The sequence below is a fragment of the Rattus norvegicus genome, chromosome 1 (genome assembly GCF_036323735.1).
Source record: "Rattus norvegicus strain BN/NHsdMcwi chromosome 1, GRCr8, whole genome shotgun sequence".
Classification (NCBI taxonomy): domain Eukaryota; kingdom Metazoa; phylum Chordata; class Mammalia; order Rodentia; family Muridae; genus Rattus; species Rattus norvegicus.
This window is the reverse complement of record NC_086019.1, coordinates 166,849,261-166,874,879: the sequence shown is the minus strand read 5'-3', so window position 1 is coordinate 166,874,879 and position 25,619 is coordinate 166,849,261. Positions and strand designations below refer to the sequence as shown.

General features: G+C 39.1%; 2 protein-coding genes and 2 pseudogenes across 2 annotated transcripts; all 4 read left to right on the top strand.

Moving 5' to 3' along the window:
- On the top strand, positions 359 to 1,285 carry Or51a5b-ps1 (olfactory receptor family 51 subfamily A member 5B, pseudogene 1; annotated as a pseudogene).
- Positions 7,580 to 8,587, top strand: Or51a41 (olfactory receptor family 51 subfamily A member 41). Its single transcript, NM_001001284.1, has one exon. The coding sequence runs from the start codon at positions 7,580 to 7,582 to the stop codon at positions 8,585 to 8,587; it is 1,008 nt and encodes a 335-aa protein (NP_001001284.1).
- Or51a45-ps1 (olfactory receptor family 51 subfamily A member 45, pseudogene 1) lies at positions 15,752 to 16,682 on the top strand (annotated as a pseudogene).
- Or51g1 (olfactory receptor family 51 subfamily G member 1) lies at positions 23,906 to 24,847 on the top strand. Its single transcript, NM_001001269.1, has one exon. It carries the CDS (start codon positions 23,906 to 23,908, stop codon positions 24,845 to 24,847), a length of 942 nt encoding a protein of 313 aa, NP_001001269.1.
- Positions 24,848 to 25,619: the final 772 nt, after the last annotated feature.

Below are 25,619 nucleotides of genomic sequence, written 5' to 3'. Positions count from 1 at the left end.
TGATTGGTGATACTCTGTTATGCTTGAAGACAGAAGCCCAGAATAACTGTCCTCTGAGAGACACCACCCAGCAGCTAAACAAAACAGATGCAAATACCCACAGCCAAACATTAGACAGAGTTCAGGATATGAAGAAGTCATACCATGCTTTGATATAGATATTGACATATACTATATGTCTGTATTTGATATACTACTATGGTTATCTCTGACCTATTTTTCTCCATGTTAGGTGCATTTCTAAGAACAATTTCTACCTCTCTTAGTTTGACAGCACCTTAAAGATTTCAATCACTTTACTCTCAGCACCAAAACACACCTTTTTGGAACCTTTCATCTTGATTCCACACATACTGCTATGTCCAGTCTCAACATGTCAGTTACTGAAGTGTCTGCTTTCTATTTGGCTGAGTTCCCAGGGATGGAATCGGCCCACATTTGGATCTTCATCCCCATATGTCTCCTGTACACAGTTGCCATCCTGGGCAACTGCACTAACCTCTTTTTCATAAAATCAGAGCCTTCTCTGCATGAACCCATGTATTATTTCTTCTCCATGTTGGCTCTCTCTGACTTAGGACTGTCCATCTCCTCTCTTCCTACCATGCTTAAGGTTTTCCTCTTCAGTTTTCAGACATTTTCCCCGATGTGTGTTTTGCCCAGGAGTTTTTATTCATGAATTCTCAGCTATGGAGTCATCTGTGCTTCTCATTATGTCCTTTGATCGCTTTGTTGCCGTCTGTAACCCTCTGAGATACACTTCCATCCTTACCAGTGCCAGGGTCCTTCATATCGGGCTTGCCTTTTCTCTCAAGAATGTGCTGTTGATCCTTCCTTTCCCTGTAACTCTAAAGCATCTAAGATACTGCAAAAAGAATCTCTTGTCACACTCCTATTGCCTCCATCAGGATGTCATGAAGTTGGCCTGCTCAGACAACAGCTTCAATGTCATCTATGGCTTATTTGTGGCTCTCACAGGCATCCTTGACATAACATTTATATTCATGTCACATATACTCATCCTGAGAGCAGTGTTGGGCATTGCATCCCAAAGGGAAAGGCTTAAGGTCCTCAATATTTGTGTCTCTCACATCTGTGCTGTGCTCATTTTCTATGTCTCCCTCTCTGATGTCAACTACTTTGCCAAATGCAGTACCCCTTTAACTAAGATCCTCATGGCTAACATTTCCTGCTTGTGCCTCCTGTAACGAATAATATACTGTGTGAAGAGTCAACAGATAAGAAATGTAACTCTAGAGAAATTGTGTCAGAAACAAAGCTGTAAAAGATGTTCAATCTCATGAAAATCCAATCATTACACCAGAAAATTAAGCAGAACAAACCAATAAGGACTAAAGCTGAATGTTAACTCTTCAGTATCATCTTTCTACATATTTGCCAAAATTAAAAAATCAGCCTTGCAACTTTTATTTATTTAATATTTGATATTGGCATATTAATGTAAACATACAATATATTTCTACATTTACTAAATTGTCCATATCATAAGATTATGGTATTATAAATGTTTTTATCCTTAAGAAATGTTCATTATGTTTATTTGAAAACTGATGACAAAAATTCATAAGAAAATGGGGTTAGTAATGAAACATGACTGAAGGTAGTTCTTCATTTAAACTAAACACATAGTTTTGGTAACTATAAATATATCTCTATAAATCATAAACTAAATTAATATGAAAAATGACAACATGATGCCACTAAAGCAAACGTTAAAATGAAATTTTTAATAGAGTAAGTAATTTTTACACATTTATTTTACTTTTATAAACAGTTGGTTACTGAGCCTTTAAATATAATTATCTGGGCTTGATATATAAAACCAACTGTTTGTCTCTCATGTCTCTACAGCAATTACACATAATGATAAAATTCTTGAGCAGATTGCTCAGTTTTCTCTTCAAACTTTCTTCTCAACTTTCCATCCCCATATTCATCTTTACATTGTACACTTTAATAAGAGTTTTGCTAAATATGCTTAACCAAACACTTCATTGCTTATATTCTATTACCATAAACACAGAAATAGATTCCTTTGTGCTACAGTTTCTTGGATGATTACTGATCATTGGGACCTAACCTCAGCAAACAGCATATAAGAATAGTTGAAACCTTACACCTCATCCCCAATGTTTACTATTAGATATCTCCTCTGTACAAATTATGCTTCCAGTATCTTGTCTAAGCTTATCAATTTTGGCTTTAATCAGTTATTATGATTTGAATCTCATTGGTCTCCCCTTCTATGAGTCTCCATAAGTGCTTTTAACCGCCTTGAGAGTTACCCTGGATAATGTCTTCTTCATAATTCTTTTAAAAGTTTCATGATGCAATAAATTACAAACTACATAATTAGACAGTTACCTTTCTATCAATGGCTCTATGGTTACACTTTTTAACCCTTTGTGTTTACTCTTAACTAGAGAACCATTCATAAGTCATACTTATAAAGCATTGTGCCAGAAAAAAAAATCAGTTAAATTACAGGAATGACAATCCTTTGTTATTTAGATTTGAGTGTAGTGTATAAGTTGTACTAACATTCCAAGCAAACAGTTTGGCTAGAAACCATTGTGCTTTGTCAGAAAATCCACACAGATCTAAATGTCTTTCATCTTGACTATGGCTTGAGCAAGAATGTCTACCTCAAGGCTGGGGTGTTTTTTCTTAATTCTTTTTTTGAGTGGTGTCTGTGTCTTGTCAGAATCTCTCTTTCTTTCCAATGGACTCTGATCTTTCCAAGGAAAGTCTAGACAGGCTCTGTCTATATATCTTCCTGACACTTTGTTGAAAATGCATCTACCAACCCTGCTGGCTCTATTCTCATTTTCATACATTTGTGGGGGAATGATTTGAAACTTCAAGAGTCTCCTTTGGAAATCTCAGCACTCCCCAACTTGTCACTTAAACACTCCCTCCCACTGTGTCTTCTCTTCCTTCCTCTTTAGCTATCAATTTTCCTTTCAATTCCTTTTTGCCCTTCCTCATGCTGCTCTGAGACTCTGATCTCTCCCTTTCTCTATCTCTAACACATTTTCCCCACCTTGGTTCTCCAACTCCTTGTTGTTACTGGAATATTAGAATTCTAGATTTACTAGAACCCTCAAGAGACCCCATACCTCCGTACAACCAGAAAACATGCTATCTCATCAAGAAAGACTCACATTAATTGAAACTGAACACTTATCTTCATTAGCTTTGGAAGCAGTCAGACTGCTGTTAGATGATTCCTCAAAAATCACCTGAAAGGTAGTTCAAAGCCTCTGTTTTACCACACATTGGAGACAAAACTTATAAAACTCTTTTCCACACTGGTACAACCATTCTGGAAATCAGTCTGGAGATTCCTCAGAAAATTGGACATTGAACTACCTGAAAGCCCAGCTATACCTCTCTTGGGCATATACCCAAAAGATGCCCCAACATATACAAAGACACATGCTCTACTATGTTCATAGCAGCCTTATTTATAATAGCCAGAAGCTGGAAAGAACCCACATGCCCTTCAACAGAGGAATGGATACAGAAAATGTGGTACATCTACACAATGGAATATTATTCAGCTATCAAAAACAATGACTTTATGAAATTCATAGACAAATGGATGGAACTGGAAAATATCATCCTGAGTGAGGTAACCCAATCACAGAAAAACACACATGGTATGCACTCATTGATAAGTGGCTATTAGCCCAAATGCTTGAATTACCCTAGATGCACAGAACACATGAAACTCAAGACGGATGACCAAAATGCGAATGCTTCACTCCTTCTTTAAAATGGGAACAAGAATACCCTTGGAAGGGTATAGGGAGGCAAAGTTTAGAACAGAGACTGAAGGAACACCCATTCAGAGCCTGCCCCACATGTGGCCCATACATATACAGCCAATTAGACAATTAGACAAGATGGATGAAGCAAAGAAGTGCAGGCCAACAGGAACTGGATGTAGATCTATCCTGAGAGACACATCCAGAATACATCAAATACATATGAGAATGCCAGCAGCAAACCACTGAACTGAGAACGGGACCCCCATTGAAGGAATCAGAGAAAGGACTATAAGAGCTTGAAGGGGCTCGAGACCCCATATGAACAACAATGCCAACAAACCAGAGCTTCCAGGGACTAAGCCACTACCCAAAGGGCTCCAACCTCATAGGTAGCAATGAATAGCCTAGTAAGAGCACCAGTGGAAGGGGAAGCCCTTGGTTCCTGCCAAGACTGAACCCCCAGTGAATGTGAGTGTTGGGTGGAGGGCGGTAATGGGGGGAGGATGGGGAAGGGAGCACCCATATAGAAGTGGAGGGGGAGGGGTAGGGGGTTGTTGGCCTGGAAACCGGGAAAGAAAATAACAATCGAAATGTAAATAAGAAATACTCAAGTTAATAAAGAAAAAAAAACAGACATTTGAAAACAAAACAAACAAACAACAAAAAAACCCTCTTTTTCACAGACTCAACTACAAAATATCAGTACAACTAAGCATGATGATTCATACCTGAGTATTGGGAGGAGTCAGGATGATCAAGAGTTCAAGGTAATCCTCAATACATAGTGTTATTAAAGCCAGTCTAGGCTACATGAAACACTGTTTCAAACAAACATTTGTGTGTGTGTGTGTGTGTGTGTGTGTGTGTATTACTATTTTATAAACTCAGCAAAATTAGTTTGTTCCATTTTTGTCTGAAACAAAATTTGGCTTAGAGTATAAAGTAAGTAAATATGAGATATAACTTTTATACAAACTAGTAAGTTTTCATAACTATTTTTTAATTCAGAGTAAAAGTTTGTAAGGTTTCCTCCTGTGCCTAAATAAATTTATGTATGTACTTATGTATGTTATACATAAGTAATATTTTCTACCCCTAGCCAGCATTACAAGATGAATTCAAATACAATAAATTAATTCTATTCTGTTGACTTAGAAATAAATAGAGGGCCTATACAAAATGACTAAAGCAATAATGTACATAACACTAATTATTGCCTAATACTAAACATGCACACCACACTTGGTACAAACATAAATCCCCAATGAATGTAACTGCTTTTGGTTTGTTTTGCTTTCCTAAATTGTATACACAATAAAACAGAGATCACGGCCAGGTTTAGTGTTCTTATTTACATGAATAAAATGGTTTCCAAATAATTTTAGGTATCTTACAATATCCAAATTGTGCTGTCAAATAAACAGAGATTCACTAATAATCTAGATAAAAACATATTCTACACAGTGTTACTTTAATTTTATGTACATCTACCTACTTCCTTTTATATATGGTAGACAAAACTAAATAGGTAAAATATGTTATATGTTTATGCCTATTATAAGTTTATGATAAGAAGAGTCTGTCCTTTGAAAGGCTCTGCCCAGCAGCTGACCGAGACAGAAGCACATTCCCGCACAAACATTTGACGGAGGTTGGAGACCCCTACGGAAGAGTGAGGGGAAGGCCCTGAAAGTAATGGTGAGCCCACAGGAAGACCAAAAGTGTCAACTAATTTGGACCCTTGGGAGCTCCAAGAGACTTAATTACCAACTAAAGAGCATACACTGGCTGGTCTGAGGCCCTTTAGCACGTATGCTCCAGAGAGCTGTCTTGTCTGGGTCTGGCCTCCGTGGGAGATGATGTGCCTAATCCTGCAGAGACTTGCTGCACCAGGAGAGGGGAATTCTAGGAGGGCACCAGAAAGAAAGGGAGAATGGTAGAAAGGAACCCTTGGAGAGGGGATTAGAAGGGGGCATTTAGGATGTAAATAAAAAAATAAATTAGAAAAAAGAGACATAGCTGTACATCTAGAGGCTGTTTGGGTGCTATTACATGGTGCACTGGGAGCCTGAGAGAGAAGAAGGGGATAGTGAGTCAGAGCAGCAGAGGAGGCTTGATGGTCTATTTATTGATGGTTAAATATCTCCAGTGACATGGTTCCCGGGCCATCTTAGGGTTCACCTAGTGGTAGTTTTCATTTCTTCTAAGTGTGTTCTGCTGAGTTAGAATCCCCGGAGCTCTGTGGACTAATTGGGAATCCTTGGGGAAACAGGACTAGGCAATGAAGAGAGGACAAACTGCTGTTCTTGCTCAGCAGTGAAGCTCTAGTGACTATGCCATGCCAGCGTCCCCTTCTCTCTGTGTCCAACTACCTACCAACGTCCTAGTAAGCTTTCTCATAGACAGAGTTCCAATTTTCCTTTGTATCACCTCAAGCAAACACCCTTTCCTTCCGTCTGATCCAAGTTTCAAAGTTATTGGGCTAAAGGCCAGAACCTCAATCTTTTCAAAAACCCAACAGTATTTTTAAATGCCTGCTAGAAGCCCAGAATTCTATGAACTCATGAAGATCAACTAACAACTACCCCCAAGTCATTGAGAAACACAGAAAGAAATCCAATTCCAGGTATGTGGACCCATCTAGAGACAAAGCTGCTAAAGGGATAAAGGGGTATAACTGACTTACATGTTAATAAGTTATTTAGAATTTGGATAATGAAAACACTGACGTTGCTTCGGCGAGAAAGCAACAAGAATGAATATGAGTTTCTGGCCTCCGTAGTTTGTGCTCACTTAGCGTGCTTCTCATTGACTTTAAGTCCTTGCCTGCCAATTTCTATCTCTTGATAAATGAGAAAGCAACTCTATGATGATAACAAAAATATGACTGCAAACTCATGGCACTTGAGCAGCCTTGTGACAATAGGTTTTATGCAAATTCTACTCAGTCATATGATTTAAATACAGAGTCTATCAAACTGAGAAGATGACTTTATTCATTTACTGCCAGTGCATATAAAGTATGATTTTATGAGATGCTGTCAATCTGGAGCAGGGAGGCATAAAGCATAATTTGTGATGACTGAGCACTGAGGTGCTGCTGTTCTCTTCAGTTGGTTTAATCATGGGGCAATTTGAGAATCAGCCTGGTTGTTTACTTATAGACAGGATGGAAAGAGGAACAAGCACAGTGTTCCAAGAAAAATAAGGTTGTGTTTCAACTCTGCAAAATATGTCCTAGGTTTCCCCTCATATTAAAGGACAAACTCTACATCACTTAGAAATATAAGTCCTTGAAAAATAATTGAGCCCTGTAGAGTTCACTTAGATTATTTCCTGAAGCAATAGTATGTATTAATATTCTTGAATAATTGCAAATGAAATCATAATAAATGACTATCATTATCCATCCTAAATTATTCACATGATCTCAAAGTTTGTATTGCTGCTACCTTAATAAATGTATCAGAGGTAATTCAGTCTTGGAAACTTTTTGTGGCCTGTGATCTGAGACCAGGATAAGCATTTAAAATTTTATTTCTCCATTGCTGATTATTTATGCAGATATATTTTCATTTACCTCATTGAATTCTGCTGATATAATCCCAGATGCTTATTTTATCTGCTGGTTATTTTTAAAGGCCTAATGTTAATGCAGATACATATCTACCAAGTTAATATTTGTACTAACTTAAACTAAAGTGTACTCATTTGAGACAATTCATTTATACCACTGCAGGAGCATTCCTCTCCAACCCAGGTCCTGAGGCCCTGGTATTCCTATAATGTCAGTCTTCAATACCACTGCCATAGAAATCCCCACCTTCATTCTGATTGGGATTCCAGGGTTGGAGCATGTGCATATTTGGCTCTCCATCCCAATTTGCTTCATGTATCTTGTGGCCATCATGGGAAACTGCACCATTCTCTTCCTCATAAAGACAGAGACATCTCTGCATGAGCCTATGTATTATTTCCTCTCTATGCTGGCATTTTCTGACCTAGGACTGTCCGTTTCTTCCCTTCCAACCATGCTGAGAATATTCTTGTTCAACTCCACAGAGATTTCCTCAGATGCATGTATTGCTCAAGAGTTTTTCATTCATGGATTCTCAGCTATGGAGTCCTCGGTGCTTTTCATCATGGCCATCGACCGCTTTATAGCTGTCTACAAACCTTTGAGATATACCTCCATCCTTACAGTCAGGAGGGTCTTTAAAACTGGCCTAATATTTGCTACATTCTGTATTGCAGTTATTCTACCATTTCCCTTTACACTAAAGAGGTTGAAATTCTGTAAGAAAAGTCTGTTATCTCATTCTTACTGCCTTCACCAGGACGTTATGAAAGTAGCTTGTTCTGACAACAGAATCAATGTGATCTATGGGTTTTTTGTAGCTATTTTATCTCTGTTATACTTGGTGTGCATTTCTGTGTCTTACATGCTGATCCTTAAAATTGTCCTGGGCATTACTTCACAGAAGGGTCGCCTCAAGTTCTTTAACACTTGTGTCTCTCATATCTGTGCTGTGCTCATCTTCTACGTGCCCATCATCACCTTGGCAGCCCTTCATCGTTTTGCTAAAAACGTTTCTCCAGTTGTTGGAGTCATAATAGCTGATATTTTCCTTCTGGTTCCACCTCTAATGAATCCCATTGTATATTCTGTGAAGAGTCAGCAGATTAGAAATCTGATCCAAACCAAATTGCATAAGAAACATTATTGGTGGGAAACTTCAGCTTCCATGAAAGTGTGGGTTACATCACTATATCTGAATACATGTAGAAATTGAAAAGCTATAATGAAAAATACTCCCTTACCACAAAGGTGCATTACATATATCCAGTAAACCAATCAGGTTCTTTTATGAAAAGGGACAAACACTCTGTTAAATATCTACATCAGTAAGAGGTTATAATCAGGTTAGAACTAGGTAAAGGTCTCTCCTTTCTCACTGTCATACTTTTGTGCAACCAACAATAAAATTTTATCAAGTGTCAAATACAATAAAGACTTTTCTCAATGATCATACAACTAAAATTTTAAAATATGTTTGCAAATAAAAGTAAAGGCCATCGTGAATCTAACTCAGCCGTAACTGATTTGTACAGTAGAAAGTTATTATGGACACTTACTCATGGAGTCACCACCCTTTTATCACCTATTGTGAGGATATCAGTCATCAACAACCTTAGATAAAATATTAAAGAGTAAGACCCATATATGTTAAAATGAATAAATTAAATATTAAAGAAAAAACAGGTAAAGGACTTCTTTCTCTTCCCATACCTAGTCCTACTCTCCCCACCTTTTTTCTTCCCTCTGGTCTCTCCCTTTCAGGTACCTCCCTCCTTCTACCCCCTGTAATTTTTTGTTCCCATTTCTAAGTGGGATCGAAGCATCTACACTTTGGTCTTCCTTCGTGATAAGCTTCATATGGTCTATGAGCTGTACCATGGGTATTCTGAGCTTTTGGGCTAATATTCATGTATCGGTGAAAACATATCATGTGGTTTCTTGTGTTATCTCACTCAAAATATTTTCTGGTTCTATCCATGTGCCTGTAAAATTCATAAAGTAATAATTTTTCATACTGAGTAGTACTCCATTGTGCGTATGTACCACATATGTACCACATTTTCTGTATTCATTCTTCTTTGAGAGACATATGGGTTGTTTCCAGCTTCTGGCTATTTAAATAAGGATGCTATGAACATAAGGAAGCATGTCTCCTTATTATATGTTGGAGCATCTTTTGGGTACATGCCCAGTAGTGGTAAAGCGAGGTAGAACTATTTGAACAGAAGAGATGTCCAGTGGGTCAGGAGATTGAATAGAAACGTGTAGCAGTGGGGGTTTAGTAATAGGGGAGACCACTAGAAAGTCCTACATGCCAGGGAAGTGGTGAAAGGTTCCTAGCATTCAACAGGAACTATATCAGTAAAAATACCCAACAGAGGGGAGATAGAACCTGAAGAGACCACCTCCAGTAGATAGGCATGGCACCCAGTTGAGGGATAGGGTCACCCACCCATCTCAAACATTTTAACCCAGAATTGTTCCTGTCTAAAGGAAATGCATGGACAAAAAATGGAGCAGAGACTGAAGGAAATGTCATCCAGAGACTGCCCCACTTAGGGATCCATCCCACCTGCAAACACAAACCCTGACACTATTTCTTATGCCAAGAAGTACTTGCTGACAGGAGCCTGGTATAGCTGTCCTCTTAAGAAGCTCTGCCAGAGCCTGACTAAAACAGATTGGGATACTCACAACCAACCATTGGACTGAGCGTGGGGACCCCAATGACAGAGTTAGAAGAAGGAATGAAGGAGCTGAAAGGAATTTCAAGCCCATTGGGAGAACATCAATATCAACTTACTGGACCTCCCACTAGCCAAAGAGTATATATGGATGGGTCCATGACTCCATCTACACATATAGCAGAGGATTGCCTCATCTAGCATCAATGGGAGGGGAAGCCCTTGGTCCTGTGGAAGCTTGACGCCACAGCATAGGGGGATGCTAGAGGAGTGAGGCAGGAGTGTGTGGGTAAATGGGGAGCACCCTCTTAGATGCAAAGGGTAGGGGAGATGGAATGGGGATTTGCAGACAACTTTTGAAATGTAAATAAACAAAATAAGCAATTAATAAAAAAACTTAAAAAACAAAAACAAAACATACAGAAACAAAAGACCTTAACAAAACTAATGACCAGTATATTTCTGATGCAGTGTATCTATGTCAATAAACCATTGCTAATTAATTAATGTGAAAATAAGAGCACTTTGAAAAATGTTTGAAGACTATTGCAATTTTCAATTATAATGAGATATGCTCTGTTAAGTGCTATTTCTATCATTAAGGTATCACAGGTACTCAAAAGTTTGAAAAATAGGAAAATGGAATATAATCATTACAAGAACGCCACTGTCCTTTAAAATCTAAAGCAAATATTCTCACTTTCTACACTATATGGACTCAAAAGTTGTGCATCTTATTTGAAACAATATTAGAATATTTGTATGCCTGCTGCAAGTCTTTACCACCAATTGCATCAGCACCATTGCCTATATTTTTACCCTCCAGTAAATCAAAAGGCACTTTCCAAAAATAACAATTGTTTAAAGGGTAACCATTCCAGAACTAGCTAGGGACCTGTAACTAAAGAACAGATTTTTAATACATAGGTGCATTTGGTTTTGTGAATTTCTAATACATGCAAGATATATTTTAGGAATTTTAGTGTACATTTTCATTTTATTCTCACAATGTATCAGCTTTTCAGATATCAAGAGACTAAAGTTGTAGGGCCTATTTAATGAACTTCCTGCAGACAGAAAGTCAAGAGCTAGGATGTAAGCATTTTTTTCTGATATGCTGGAGTAGATCTATGTTGACTATGTTATAGTTGACAGATTTAAGATTGCAATCAACATACAAAGCTACTCAGTCAATAGAGTTGAGGCTAACAAACTAGAGTTTTCTTTCTATTTTTTTTATTTTTATTGGTTATTTCATTTATTTACATTTCAAATCTTATCTCTCTTCCCAGTTTCCCCACCACAAACCTCCTACCCCATTCTCCTCCCTGCTGCTTATATGAGGGTGCTCCCCCACCCACCTGCCCACTCCTGCCTCACTGCCCAAGCATTTCCCTATGCTGGGTCATCAGGCCTCCACAGGATCAAGGGCCTCACCTCCCATTGATGCGATAAGACCATCCTCTGTTAAGTCTTTGGCTGAAGCCATGGGTCCCTCCATGTGTGCTCTTTGTTTGGTGATTTAGTCCCTGGGAGTTCTGGAGGGTCTGGGTGTTTGATATTGTTGTTCTTCCTATGAGATTGTGAACCCCTTTAGCTCCTTTAATCTTTCCCCTAACTCCTCCATTTAGGTCCCTGTGTCAGTCATGCTACAAGGTGCATCTTTAAAGGTCAGGCTCTGGCAGAGCCTCTCAGGGGGACAGCTATACCAGGCTCCTGTCAGCAAACACTTCTAGTGATCAAAAAGCAAATAATTACCCAGATGACCTTGATCTAGGCTACAAAGAACCTAAGGGCAATCTACCATCAGATTTTCTTGGAAGGCAACCAGTGGACAATTCTAAAAAAGGAATAGATTCCGTTTAAGAAATGAAAAGATGATAATGCATGCTACCAGGAAATAAGAGTGTATTTGTTTCATTTTACAGAATGAGAAGTTTTGTTGTTATTTTCCATATGTTTCATTTTGAAATTCTACAGGACAGTGATCATGTGGAGATTGAAAGGAAGACACCGCAGAGGGTGAAATGGAATACAATGTCAAGTGACAAAAGTGACCTTATTTCTTAGATGTAGAGGATATACAAATTAGGTAGGATACAATTTTCCAGTTTCACCAGTAATACTCCCATTATTGATTTTATTTTAAGCCTAATTGAAGCAAACACACATTTTGTTGTTTTTTCTTCTTTAAAAAATTTAATCATTTCCAAACAAATAAAATATTCTGAAAGATTCCTTCCACCTGTCAGAACCATAGAGTAGAATACTTAAGCAATAAGTCTTATAGTGTGGTTATCTGTTTAATCAGCATAAATGTTACCCTCAACCTTGCTAAAATAGTCTTATGACCCCTTTAAAAATAACTGATTAAAATATTTATCTTAATCATCCTTCAAGAGGATTCCTTTGTGCACTGAACTCAAGTATATTACATTAAAGCATGCCATTATTGATGGGGGAGTCAGAACTTGAAGTTGTTTGCGTGTTAGTGAAGATAGGAAGGCATAAAAAGATTATAGGCAAAATATGAGAAAACATTGTAAAATGTTAGCCTTCTACTTTCCCTATCTTTATTGTGAAGCTAATATGAGTAATAAATTATATATGGTTTACAAGGAAAATCCAGACTGGCTTCCTGTGGTTTCTGGTCCTTGTTTTGCTCATGTTTCATTCAGCTTTTTCTGTCATTTTAATATAAATTTACACATCTGCCATGGATTATTCCTTTAACTGAGTAAATAAGACTAAGGAACTGAAGAAGTAATAGTAGGGTGAGAGAATATATATACTATATGGAACCCACAGATAAGTTTGTGTGTGTGTGTGTGTGTGTGTGTGTGTGAGAGAGAGAGAGAGAGAGAGTGTGTGTGTGTGTGTATACATTCATGGCAGAAACCTGGAAACAGAACCCAAAGTAGGTTTGCTCCTCATGACTTGCTCAGCCTGCTTTCTTATACAAGTAAGGATCAAGTACCAAGTATATTACTGCACCTCCACCATATGCTCATATTCTGGATGCACCATAGTCAAGCAGTAATCATGATACTATGCTAGGAACTTGCCTACAAGCAATAGAATAGAGGCATTTTCTCAGCTGATTTTTTTCTTCCCAGATAACCCTAGCATGTATAGAATGGACAAAAAACAAATGAACAAATGAACAACCAGAGCATCACCTACCTGCCTTGCCTTCTTGTGCCCAGGGATATAATATCTGCTAAGACAAAATGCTAAGAAGCAAAGTTTGAAACTAAAGATGTCCAGCAGGCACTTTATTGTTTTTTCATTTTGTATTGGATATTTTCTTTATCTACATTTCAAATATCCCCTTTCCTGGTTTCCCCTCTGGAAATCCCCATCCTATCCTCAAACTCCCTTCCTCCATGAGGGTGCTCCCTAACCCATCCACTCCCTCCTGTCTCCCTGCCCTGGCATTCCCCCACCCTGGGGCATTGAATCTTCACAGGACCAAGGGTCTCTCCTCCCACTGATGCCCAACAAGACCCATCCTCTGTTACATATGAGTTCTTTGGATATTAGCACTCTATTGGATGGAGAATTGGTAAAGATCATTTTCTCCAACATCTGATAGAGAGCCTAATATCCAAAACATACAAAGAACTCAAGAAGTCAGACTCTAGAAAATCAAATAACCCCGTTAAAAATGGGGTATAGAGATAAACAAAGAATTCTCTGCTGAGGAATATCAAATGGCTGAGAAGTAACTAAAGAAATGTTCAACATCCTTAGTCATCAGAGTAATGCAAATCAAAACAACCCTGAGATTCCAACTCACACTAGTCAGAATGGCCAAGACAAAAAACTCAGGTGACAACAGATGCTGGCAAGGATGTGGAGAAAGAGGAATACTCCTCCATTGTTGGTGGAATTGCAAGCTGGTACAACCACTCTGGAAATCAGTCTGGAGGTTCCTCAGAAAATTGTACATAGTACTACCTGAGGACCCAGCTATACCTCTCTTGGGCATATACCCAAAAGATGCTCCAACAAACAACAAAGACACATGTTCCACTATCTTCACAGCAGCCTTATTTATGATAGCCAGAAGCTGGAAAGAACCCAGATACCCTTCAACAGAGAAATTGATACAGAAAATGTGGTACAGCTACACAGTGGAGTACTACTCAGCTATTAAAAACAATGACTCCATGAAATTCATAGGCAAATGGATGGAACTAGAGAATATCATCCTGAGTGAGGTAACCCAAACACACACACACACACACACACACACACACACACACACACACACACACACACACACACGGTATGCACTTACTGATAAGTGGATATTAACCCAAAAGCTCAAATTACCCAAGATAAAATCCACAGACTACATGAAGCTCAAGAAGAAGGAGGACCAAAATGTGGATGCTTCAGTCCTTCTTAAAAGGTAGAACAAAAATATTCATAGGAGGAGATATGGAGACAAATTTTGGAGCAGAGGCTGGAAGAATGGCCATTCAGAGCCTGCCCCACCTGGGGGGATCCAGCATATGTGTGTGTGTGTGTGTGTGTGTGTGTGTGTGTGTGTGTGTGTGTAGATATAGATATAGATAAATACAGCCACCAAAACTAGACAATACTGATGAAGCCAAGAAGTGCATGCTGACAGGAGCCTGATACAGTCATCTCCTGAGAGACTCAGCCAGAGTGTGACAAATACAGAGGAGAATGCTAGCAGTAAACCATTGAACTGTGAACAGGTCCCCATTGAAGGAGTTAGAGAAAGGACTGAAGGAGCTGAATGGACTTGCGACCCCATAAGAACAACAATACCAACCAACCAGAGCTCCCAGGGACTAATCTAAAGAGTGCACATGGACAGACCCATGGCTCCAGCTGCATATGTAGCAGAGGATGGCCTTACAGGGCACCAGTGGAAGGAGAAGCCCTTGGTCCTGCCAAGGCTGGACCCTTCAATGTAGAAGAATGTCAGGGCGGAGAGGCGGAAAGGAGTGCTGACTTGGGACGGGGAGCACCCTTATAGAAGAAGGGAAGGGGAAGAATGGGATAGGGTGCTTATGGACGGGAAACTAGGAAAAGGAATAACATTTGAAATGCAAATAAAAAATCTCCAATAAAAAATAAAATAAAATAAAATGCTAAATGTTTCAAAAAAAAGGAATCATGTTCAGGATTAAGGGTGTGCAGGAATTATTCCATCTTTGAGAGCTTCTGTCATAAGTGCGGTAACACTGCTGCTTGGGAAAGAGATCTGCTCTCCAGAAATCGCTGCCAGAAGCTCGCCTGCACCCTTTGCAGGCTAGTCAGTCTCCTGCTGGCTCAGCCAGGCCTGAGCAACCAAAGCCACAGCTTTGGAGAAGGACCAGCAGTGAAGGCAGTGAAAGCAGTCCCCTGTCCCTGCCTGAGTTCTCTCCCCCTCACCTGGACCTGCACACCTAGCCTGGCCAGAGATCTCCATGGAGAGCCCCAGGCACCACAGCCCCACAGCTAACAATAGAATGAAACAAGCTAAAGGATGAGGATGCTAACACGTCCTTCTCATTTGTTTTTGTCTTGCTTTCACAGTATAAATTGACAATGTGACATAGATCTCTGGCCTTAGAAGTGTGAATTGCAACAGAAAAAGAGTGTCTTCTGCCCTAACATCCTTTAAGAATTCCCTATCTGCTTCAAGGTTATCACCTAGGTAGTATCCTTCCAGAGGCGTGACTCCCCTCAACGACACATGGACTCTTAGATTCCTCATTATTGGGATCCCTGGACTACAGAAGACTCACATCTGGTGTCCAGTCCTTTCTCATGGGTGTGCCTTCTCTCTTTCCTGGGTAACATTATGGTCCTCTTTTTTATCAAGACAGAGCAAACCCTCCACAAGTCCATATATTTCTTTCCATGCTCCTCATCTCTGACCCAGGGCTGTCCCTTTCTTCCTTACCCACCACATTGGGACTATTCTTGCTTATAATTCATGAAATTCATGCAGCTACATGCTTTGCCCAGGAGTTCTTCATCTACCTGTTCATAGTCACTGAAGCTTCTGTGATGTCTATAATGACCTTTGACAGATATCAGTCACTCACAGCCCTTTGAAATACAAAACAATCCTAACCAGCTCCAGAGTTATCAAAATCAGGGTCTCTCTTACTTCCACGAATACTCTTTTGATCCTTCCACTGCCCTTTCTCTTGCAAAGACTGAAGGACTGTCACCAAAACATGCTCTCCCACTCCTTCCGTCTCCATCAGGATGTCATGAAGCTGGCCTGTTCTGACAATAGAATCTATGTTGTCTACGGGCTGTGTGCTGCACTTTCTACTATGTTGGATTTGGTGTTTATTATCCTTTCCTACCTGATGATCTTAAAGACAGTGTGGGATTGGAAGCTGCAGAAAGCGGTTCAAGGCTCTCAACACCTGCCTTTCCTCACATTTGTGCTGTGCTCATCTTCTATGTGCCCATGCTGAGTGCAGCCATGCTCCACCGCTTGGCCAAGAATGTCTCCTCTAGCCCACACCCTCATGGCCGATGTTTTCTTCCTGGTACTACACCTAATGAATCCCGTCGTATACTGTGTGGAAAACCCATCAAATTCAAGAAAAGGTTTTGAGCAAACTTTGTCTAAAAAGAAGCTGATCTGAAGAAGAAGAAAGCAAACGTGGAGTAATTAGATAGAATGTAATTAGATAGAATGTAATTAGATAGAATGTAATTAGATAGAATGTAATTAGATAGAATGTAATTAGATAGAATGTAATTAGATAGAACGGATGCTGAAATGCAGCATGATACACAGAACCGCGCTGAGTAGGGATGAACTGAACACCCTTAGTACCTCAGTCAGATGGGGCTCAGGATCCTGGCATCATTTCTACCTCATTCAGAGACCAGAGAACAGATGAGCCATGGTGTTCAGCATGGTGGGTATCTGTCTGTTAAATGGCACACAGAACAAATGTTTCATGATATTTAGTACACGGAGTTTTTCTAGCAACAGAGTGCTCTAGAGACTCCCAGGTTGTATATCTGACAACTGAACCATAAAGGAATATTGGAAGACTGTGGTTCCTCCTTTTTAAAATATTTACCAATAAAATAATGTGAAAAATATCTATATATGTACCTATCTTAAAATCATTCTTCTACATTCCTTTACTTTGTGAGAAAATAAAAGCTACTATCCAACAGAAGGGCTAGAAGCTCTTATTCATTTTCTTTTTTTTTTTTTTTGGTTTTTTTTTTTTTTTTTTCGGAGCTGGGGATCGAACCCAGGGCCTTGCGCTTCCTAGGCAAGCGCTCTACCACTGAGCTAAATCCCCAACCCCTCTTATTCATTTTCTTAATGTTGCTGATGCTGCTGGGTAGCTCTGGATTGTTCCAGGATACTCTGACACACACACACACACACACACACACACACACACACACACACACACACTTTTATTCTTTTTAGTTTTTGAGATTCTAAGTTCGTGTTTACGGCCTTCTCTTTCCTTTCTCCCAACCCTTCGCTGTATTTCTCTGTACTGGCTGGTTTTATGTGTCAACTTGACATAAGCTGAAGTTATCACAGAGAAAGGAGCCTCAGTTGAGGAAATGCCTTCATGAGTTCCAGCTGTAAGGCATTTTCTCAACTAGTGATCAAAGGAAGGAAGGACCTAGACCATTGTGGGTGGTACCACCCCTGGGCTGGTGTCTTGGGTTCTATTACACAGCAAGCTGAGCAACCCAGGGGAAGCAAGCCAATAAGTAACATCTCTCCATGGCCTCTGCTTTAGCTCCTGCTCCCTGTCTTGTGTGAATTCCAGACTTCCTTTGGTGATGAACAGCAATATGAATGGATAAGCTGAATATACCCCTTCCTTCCCAATTTGCTTCTTGGTCATAATGTTTGTTTAGGAATAGAAACCCTGACTAAGACATTCTCCTTACTCTCAAATTCATGTCCTCTTTTTCTTTAATTTTTGTTACAAATACATGTAAATATGCACACAGACAGCAGGAAGAATGCTTCGCCCCAGGGTAGAGAATACCAACTGGTTATCCAAACTCAAATGAAAACATGTACACAATTTTAACAACTATATATTGTCAGCATATTTGGACATAAATTTTAAACCAATAAAACTATTGCTTTTAGAGACATAGGACTCACATTAACAAAAGTAATTTTATTAGTCAGTGTTTCCCTGTATAGGCTGATCAGGCCTCAGAATCTCTTGACTTTCCCTCCTGATGAGGGAAAAAAGTTTCCAGTGTCCGTCATCACCTACACCCTCACGGTTATCCTAACAATAACGCATGGCCATATTACAGTTGCTCATTTTACTTGTCTCTTTTGAAAGTCTATTCATGCTTACATGTATATACGTTATGTCTCAGGACTTTTTCTCCTTATGTATTTTAATACCTGTTGGAAAACATATATCTGAAGAATACCCCTTTTTGATTGAAAAATTAGTAAAAATCATCTCTCTCTCCCCATGCATATATATGTATCTTGCTCAGCCCCAAGTTTAAAATGCTCATTCCAAATATATCTTCATATCTCCCCCTCTAATACACATGAGCATTTTTAATATTCAGTAACTTTATTGGAAAGATACACATTTTTACAACATAGACAAATACCTTTGTGTGGCTCATTCATACACTCTTTAATACGTTTAATTCTTTTTCTAATACCTCATTACATAGCTACATATCTACTTCAGATGATCACCAAAAATACCCTTTCATTTTTATTTTATTATTTATTTACTTTAAATATCATATTTTAAATTGTAAATTGGGTTTTTGTTCTTTTGAGAAAGACCAAAAGATGGGTGGGTAGGGAGAAGGAGAGGATCTAGAAGGATTTGGGAGAAGGGAAGAATATGACAAATGTATATTTAAAGTTAAAAAAATTTAAGTAATAAAAATATAATAAAAAAGTTATCTGTCCTTATGATAAATTCTATCAAACTATCTTTTGATAATTTCCTGATAGCTAGGTCTAGCTTTCATAGTCAGTATTAAAACTTCAAATCATGCTAACATTGTGATCCTAACCTTTGCCCAGAGACAAGACAGAGGGTATTCCTTTAACACTGACCTCTTTTCCTTGATACTTATTTCAGCCCCTCCTTGAATGCACCACTAATGCAAACTGCTCGGGGAATTATCAGCCACAGCTGAGATCCCTCAGGAGAAGCTTTAGACACTTTAAAAGGTCGAAGCATTTCAAACAGGAACTGCTTACTATCCTTGTAGCCAATCTGCCACAGAACTTAAGTTCTGAGTTGAAGCATGCTATCCAACCCATTTTCTCTACAGCTCTCATTGTTCAGGTATGTTACAAATAGAATCACAGAGAGAGCAGATAGAAACAGAGAAGACTGGACTCCTAGAGCCTATACTAAGCATTCTCTCTCTCTCTCTCTCTCTCTCTCTCTCTCTCTCTCTCTCTCTCTCTCTCTCTCTCTCTCTCCCTCTCTGCCCCCTAGCCACATCCCCACATCATGTTAGTGATGATTCTAAATGGTATATGTGTGGACATGGGACAGGAAATTTAACTCTCTCTGAGTTATTATGTATGCTTTTATGAAAGTAATGTTCATCTTTCACGTACTTTTACTCTTTTCTTGGAATTATAATATCTACCTTTCCTACCTGAACTTCTATTATGAAATTACTACAGTGAATTTTGTATTAACTTGGAACATTCAAGCTCTATGGTAATACAGGGTTATGGTCTTCCTTGGGAAAAAAATTTGTAAGTTCTTTCGTGTCAAAAATGGTAGATAGTAATGAGGAAAGGATGGAAATGTGTAAAACGAGAGGAGATGGATAGGGAGCAAAATAGAGGACTGAGGGAGAGGAGAGGGAGGAAGAGGGAGGGAGAGGGAGAGAAAGAGCTAATAAAAGCTAATACAGACAACCTTGTACATATTACCTACTCTTGCTACAACCTGGCGTCAATGTAGGATGAAAACATGTCACTTGTTTAACTGTTCCTTACACTTCAAATTCAATGAGAGGGAGGGATTATTCTGGGAATCCAGAGAAGAAAACACTCTTAAAAGGAAAGTAATAAGAATTCTTTTGCATGACATAACTAGAGTCAACAGATAGATGGTGAAGCAAAAGGCAATGGGAAAATATGCTATAATTTAAAAAATGTGACATTAATTTAAAATTTTTAAATGAATATATTTAAATGCAACAATACAAATAATTCAGCTCAGAGGGCGTCAGGCCTGTTATGGATAAGATCCCTTTGTCAGAGTGAATTAGAGAAGCCACCTCTCATTGATCTGAAGTGCCAGTGACAAGCACTAAGAACGGTTCTTTTTCTTTTTTTTATTTCTCCTGTGTCTCTTCTTCCTCATCCACATACGCATTTCTACATCAAGTCTGTAACGAGGTCCCTTACCTGTACCTAGGTGAGCTCCAGGGATGAAGCAATCTCTCCTCTGGTGTGAGCCAAAACTGCTCTCCTTTTTCTGTCCCCTGCTCTATCCCTGTAACTCATAACAAAGCTAAAAGATGCAAGGAAGGCAATTGGCAACCGAGATTACAGCTACAATAGAAAGCCATGGGTAAAACTTACCATTCATCATGCAGGATGACCCTTCCGAAGATAGAGGGAGGATAAAGATGACTGGGTAATGTCTCTCTTTTCTCAAACTCTTAAGCGAATCTAAGTAGGATGGATGAAAACAGGCTTCACTGGGAATCTGTCAGCTGAAAGCCACACGAACACTTTTCTTTTAGTGCATCTCCCTCGAGTTGACGGCAGATTTCCCTTTTGCCATTTCTCTCTTGCCCAGCATTCTCGTTCTCAGGCTGACCTTGTACCACTTCCCAGCCACTGGCACTATGCTCTCCAAACCTCTCTTCCTCTTTTTCTTCTTCTATACTCTTTTTCTTTAAATGTTTCTGATATCCACACTGACCTACAGACTCTCTTTTAAGGAAAAATCATATAGAATATCCGTGCCTCTGTTCCTTGCCTCCTCTCTCTGCAATCTTCCACTTCTCTCTTGCATTCCTCCCATTTACACTAGCTTTCTTTCTCTACAGCATTTCCTTGTTTCTCTTTAAGAGTCATGAAATAATGAGGGTATTATCAAATTAATTTTTGCATTATTGTTTGTATTAATTTACAGCATATGTAAAGCTAGAGAGAGAATTGTATGCTTTTAATTATTTCCTATGTCCCCTTACATCATGAGAATATGGTTATCCTTAACTCCGTATACTCTTTTTCTTTAAGTGTTTCTGATATCCACACTGACCTACAGACTTTCTTTTAAGGAAAAATCATATAGAATATTCACTTCTCATTTATTCTCCACTGTCTGACAAAAATAAGTTATGTGATTATCTCCAGCTTATGAAAACCTTCTGTGAATCAGTAGGACCTCACACTATCATATTTTTAAATGATCCTTCTTTATCTTTCATACAATTAACAGTGGTAACTTGATCTTATTTCTACTGTATTGTTTTCCTTGTGACTCTCTCTGTCTATTATTAATCTAACTTTATGCTTACCTTCATTTCAACATTTCTAGAGCTGTGATCTAAGCCCCACACTCTGCTTTCTACAATCTCTTAGCAATTTTTTTTTCATAGAGATGACAGGTATCCTGTAACACAAATACTCTTACTCAAACCAAGCACACACACACACACACACACACACACACACACACACACACCTCGCAAACATGTTTCCTCACTACTATTTTTCTGTCTTGATTCATTTATTGCTGTTTGTATGATATAACTTCCATCTACAAATTTATCCAAGGTAAAGAATCTACTGGTCATTAAATTTAATTTTGAATTGCCTGATTCTTTAAACAAGTACTTTTCTGTGCAACACCAATATCAATATTAAAAGACAACATTGACTCTGTATATAACCATGGTTTGGATTTCATGCTCAACTCTTTCCTACTTGATAAACTTAACCCAGATCTTTTTAATTTCTTTTTCACTGTTCCTCCATATGCATTTGGATCCTAAGAATAGGATCTCTGTGACAGAATTAGTGTCACAGTTGAATGGCATGCATCTAGTAAAATAACATATGGCAAACACTACATGAAACTTTCTATTCCTGTGATAGATAATAACATGTGTAATAATAATCTACACTTGTCTGCATGGGGAACAACTGAATATTTTGCAGTGTAATCAGTTCTGAAGAAAGAGAAAAAAACAGCCCTGTTCAGATATTATAGGCAATTATGCCAAGATATCATATCAATCCAAGCCAAGGAGGCATAGATCACTCTAAGCTGAGGTTTTTCATCCTAAGCAATAGATTAGAGGCTCCCTTTGGTCATTTCAGAAGTCTTTCCTTTGTTTTCTGGGCATCCAAACTGATCCTCATCCCTTCTCCACCATGTCTGCAATAGGCTGGTTTATCCATTCTGATTCTGGATTTAATCTCTCCCGGCACCTCTCAGAAATAACTCTCTCTCTCTCTCTCTCTCTCTCTCTCTCTCTCTCTCTCTCTCTCTCTCTCTCTCTCTCTCTCCTATAACAATTTTCTGGGGCCTCAGTTTCTAAAGCTGTGGTTCTCAAGTTTCCTAATGCTTTGACCCTCTAATACAGTCCTACATGCTGTGGTGACCCCTAAGCATAAAAGTGTTTTCATTAGTACTTCTAACTGTAATTTTGCAACTGTTATGAATCAACATGTAAGTTCTTTGGAGAGAGATATTTCCCAATTGGGTCATGACCCACAAGTTGGGAACCACAGCTCTAAGGACTCACTTAATCCTAAACCTCAGCTTTAGATAGTACTGTATGCCTCCTTGCCCACTGTTATGTAACAGTGTCACTGGGCATGAAAAGAATGGCCATCTTGGTATCACAGCACACTCTAGTGACCTGCAAGGTACCTTTAAAAGGTTAGGCCTATTAAATTTTCCTTATGTAAACAATGGAGAAAAGATCATTGGGACATCTTTTGAAATTAAGGCTGAACAGCCCTGACCTAAGATACATGTAATTCTGTCCAATTGCATGTAGTCATAGGAGATGCTAGAGTAAATTGAGTATCAGTTGAAGAGCTATGGAGTTTAGGGAGCCATTACTCATTCTGTAGTGGGAATTTTCAATGTATATCTATTTGAGAGCCATTTATACTTCTGAAAATAACCGTTCACCAACCCAGTAAACTGATTGGTTCACCAAGCTAAACTTGGTTGAAATCATGTCTTTGGTCCTTGGTGCCCTATCGGGGATTGTTCATTATCTCCCCCAGGAAACTAATGCAATACTCCCCAAAAGAGGTTACATAGGTTCAGGAATTATCTCACTCTGCTTATAACCTTCAAGTTCAGGGATGCCAGCAAACATCTATTAAACACTATTATATATTTCCTCTGTAGTCTAGAAAAGTTGTAATAAAACAAAACACTCAGGCAAGTTAAAATACTTGAAGCTACATCGTGTACAGCTAACCCTCGTAGATGTTTCATCATAGTGTCTTGTAGTTTGAGTTCTTCATGCATCTGAGATGATTGTGAAAGCTTCAGTTATTAAATAGGAAATATTCTAAAAGAGAAACAGACCACAAAGTGATATATAAGATTACCTTATTGAATCTTAGAGAGACCAGCTCTAGAGGACATGGTGCCATAAGGCTAAATTGTATAGAATTGAGAGGTCTAGCAATCCGTTATGATCATCCATCTACCACGCCATTCTAGAGAGAGTAATGGACTAAGTCCTCCATCTGCAAACTCTTCCTGGTTCCCTAGTCCTGAACATTTAGATGACAGAGGTCCCAGTTCTATCATTCACTTACATGCAACACATTTTCTGCCGTAGGTTGGTGAATGTAAGATTATAAAGCCATGGTCCTCCTTTACAACAGCAGCCTCCAAAAGGCCACTTTCTTCCTGACAGGCTTTCAAGATCTGGAAAAGTTCCATGGCTGGATCTCCATTCCCTTCTGCTCCATCTACTTAATAGTGATTTTAGGGAACCTTACCATTCTCCATGTCATCCGAACTGACGCCACTCTCCATGAACCCATGTACTATTTCTTGGCTATGCTGGCCCTAACAGACTTGGGACTCTGCCTCTCTACACTGCCCACTGTGCTGGGAATCTTCTGGTTTGATGCCAGAGAGATTGGTATTCCTGCCTGCTTTACTCAACTATTCTTCATCCACACCTTGTCTTTAGTGGAGTCATCAGTCCTACTGTCGATGTCCTTCGACCGCTATGTAGCAATTTGCAACCCACTGCGTTATTCCACCATCCTGACATCCAGAAGGATTGTGAAGATGGGGCTGAGCTCAGTGCTCAGAAGCGCACTCCTCATTCTCCCATTACCATTCCTCCTTAAACGCTTCCATTATTGCCGCTCCCATGTGTTAGCTCATGCCTACTGTCTGCATCTGGAGATCATGAAACTAGCTTGCTCCAGCATCATCGTCAATCATATCTATGGGCTCTTTGTTGTGGCCTGTACTGTGGGTGTAGACTCCCTACTCATATTCCTCTCATATACTCTCATCCTCCATGCTGTACTAGGCAAAGCCTCCCGTCAGGAGCGCCTCCGTGCTCTCAATACCTGTATCTCTCATATCTGTGCAGTACTGCTATTCTACATCCCCATGATTGGCTTATCCCTTGTACATCGCTTTGGTGAACACCTTCCCCGCATTGTACATATTCTGATGTCTTATGTGTATCTGTTGGTGCCACCCCTCATGAACCCCATTGTCTACAGCATCAAGACCAAGCAAATACGCCAACGTATTATCAAGAAGTTTGAGTTTGTAAAGTAAATGAGATGCTTTCAGTAGAATTAGGTTAACTTGAAGGTGAAATTGGGCCACAAATGCCATCTTTGTTTATTGTTTCAGCCATGTTGTAGAAAATATCATGATCTCACACTTATTAAGAGCAATGAAAAATAGTAGGTGTGCAATTGACAGTCTGTGTGACCTTGAGGGATTTACCTACCTCTCTGTCTCTTTAGTTTTCACAATTGAAAGAATATGTAAATATATATAATCCCTTCCTGTCCTATGAGAATATTGCAAAGATTAAACAAGATAATTCATGAAAATCTCTAGCACAGTGCCTGACAATAATTTTTGATGCATACCAATGTTTATAATTTGAGAAAGTCCAAATTAGCATATGTTTCCTCCTTTGATCCTCTCTGGTCAAAGAAGTTTAGTGGTTGGTTCCTTTTAAACTTATATTTTGATGTATTTTATTGCCGTATTATGATGACAATTTTTATTTGTAGATATTTGTATCTACACGCACAATAATGACTTCTCATGAGGATACCTCTTATATACATACACAGGCACAGGTATACGCACACATGCATGCGCGCGCGTGCATGAACACGCACACACACACACACACACACACACACGCGCGCGCGCGCGCGCGCACGCGCACACACACACACCAAATTTAGCAAGAGAATAGATGCCCTGGAATTTTAAGGATAGATATTACATTAAACCCATAAAAGATCTGTTCATAAATAATCTTCAGAAGAGGCCCTGGAAACAGGGGCATATCACTAACATACTGAAT